The sequence below is a fragment of the Pundamilia nyererei genome, unplaced genomic scaffold, assembly GCF_000239375.1.
Source record: "Pundamilia nyererei isolate P.nyererei 1_Seehausen unplaced genomic scaffold, PunNye1.0 scaffold00171, whole genome shotgun sequence".
Classification (NCBI taxonomy): Eukaryota; Metazoa; Chordata; class Actinopteri; order Cichliformes; family Cichlidae; genus Pundamilia; species Pundamilia nyererei.
Window position 1 is genome coordinate 1,134,071 of NW_005187572.1, and position 1,367 is coordinate 1,135,437.

At 37.5% G+C, this 1,367-nt stretch overlaps 1 protein-coding gene across 1 annotated transcript in view; it reads right to left on the reverse strand.

The window, feature by feature from the left end:
• Positions 1-762: 762 nt before the first annotated feature.
• Positions 763-1,367, reverse strand: part of LOC102192345 (polycomb group RING finger protein 2) — a 14,948-nt gene continuing 14,343 nt past the window's right edge. The window contains exon 9 of the mRNA XM_005746051.2: positions 763-1,032. Coding sequence (XP_005746108.1) covers positions 763-1,032 — 270 coding nt within the window. The remainder of the gene's footprint in view (positions 1,033-1,367) is intronic.

Sequence of the window (1,367 nt, forward strand, 5' to 3'; positions counted from 1 at the left end):
GTGCTGATATTGTCCCAAGAGTTTCTACATAAAGCTCTGAGTATAGTTTGAGACGGAGAGCACCTGCGCCCCCTGAAGGCCTTTCTGTGTATGGCACCTTTGTTCAAGTCGTTTGTTAAGGGTTAACCTGTGGAGAGGCTTTTGAAACTGTATTTCAATAAACTATCTTCTGGAATCTGAAGCTGCACCTCTGTAGGAATAGTTTAAAAAAGTTTCGTTTAGAAACAGATTAGTTGCTCTTCCGCTCCAGGTTTTGACACAATTGTGTATTTCGTGTAAAGTTTCTCTACATGATCTGCTGAACTATATTTTGCAAACTATTTATCTGACATTTTCAAATAAAATTTGGTATTATTTTATAATTATTGGTATTATTATTAGTTTAATTTTACATTGTCTAGTTTGCTTTTGACATGTACTTAAAAAAAGAAAAGAAAAAAAATAGTGAAAAGAATGGGACAGCAATTAATTAATAGTAGCATGTATTTTTTTAGTCTTTATTTTGTATATAGGTTAAATTGATATTATTGTGTTAGCTTCTTTCTTCTGTCCCTAAAGAAATTTAGTTGTTTGTACGTGTTATTGTCGTATTATATCTTTTTCTGTGTTTCATTGAATCACAGAAGGATTTCATTCAAGAGAGTAAAAAATACATCCTATTCTCTGCTGTTTGTAAAATTTTGTTACATACTTACAGCATAGCTCATATTTTCAAAGCTTGTGACTTATAAATATTGGTAAAATAATGTATAAATCTATACATTATACTTCAATTTTGGTCCTCCATATGTCCAAATCAGTTCCATTCAGTCTACCTTTCTCCGACATGTGCCCGGTGATTGGTTGAGCTACTAACACGTGACTGTTGAGGACGCTAGCAGCTTCAGTTAGCTGTCGTGCGTCTCCGAGTTTATGTTTTGCTTTTCTGTCTCCGTTTGACTCTCCTTGCTTGCGGTACTTGTCTCCGACGTTTGTCGCGTGATTCTTAAATTGTTGCTGGTCAGCTGGTGTCAGAAGCTGATCTTCCTTCAGCTGTCAGAGGAAACATGAACACGGTGGTGACCAAATTAGAGCCCAAATGGATCAGTTTCACCTTCAGGCACCCTTGGTTAGCCGCTACGGCAGCCTCCAAGGTAACCGCTGCACATGTTAGCCTCTGTAAATGTGATGCAGACTGCTGCTGCACTGTTAACGGGCCATTTGTTTTCACACACATTAAAAAGTAATGCACTGGAGAAACTGTACCACATTTAAGCTAACCAACTCACGCAGAGCCAAGTTTGTATTTTTATTTTCCCCAAACTGGAAATAGAAAACAGATGTTTGACATCGCAGCTCCTCCAGCTGCTTTAATGGAGGTTAGAGGC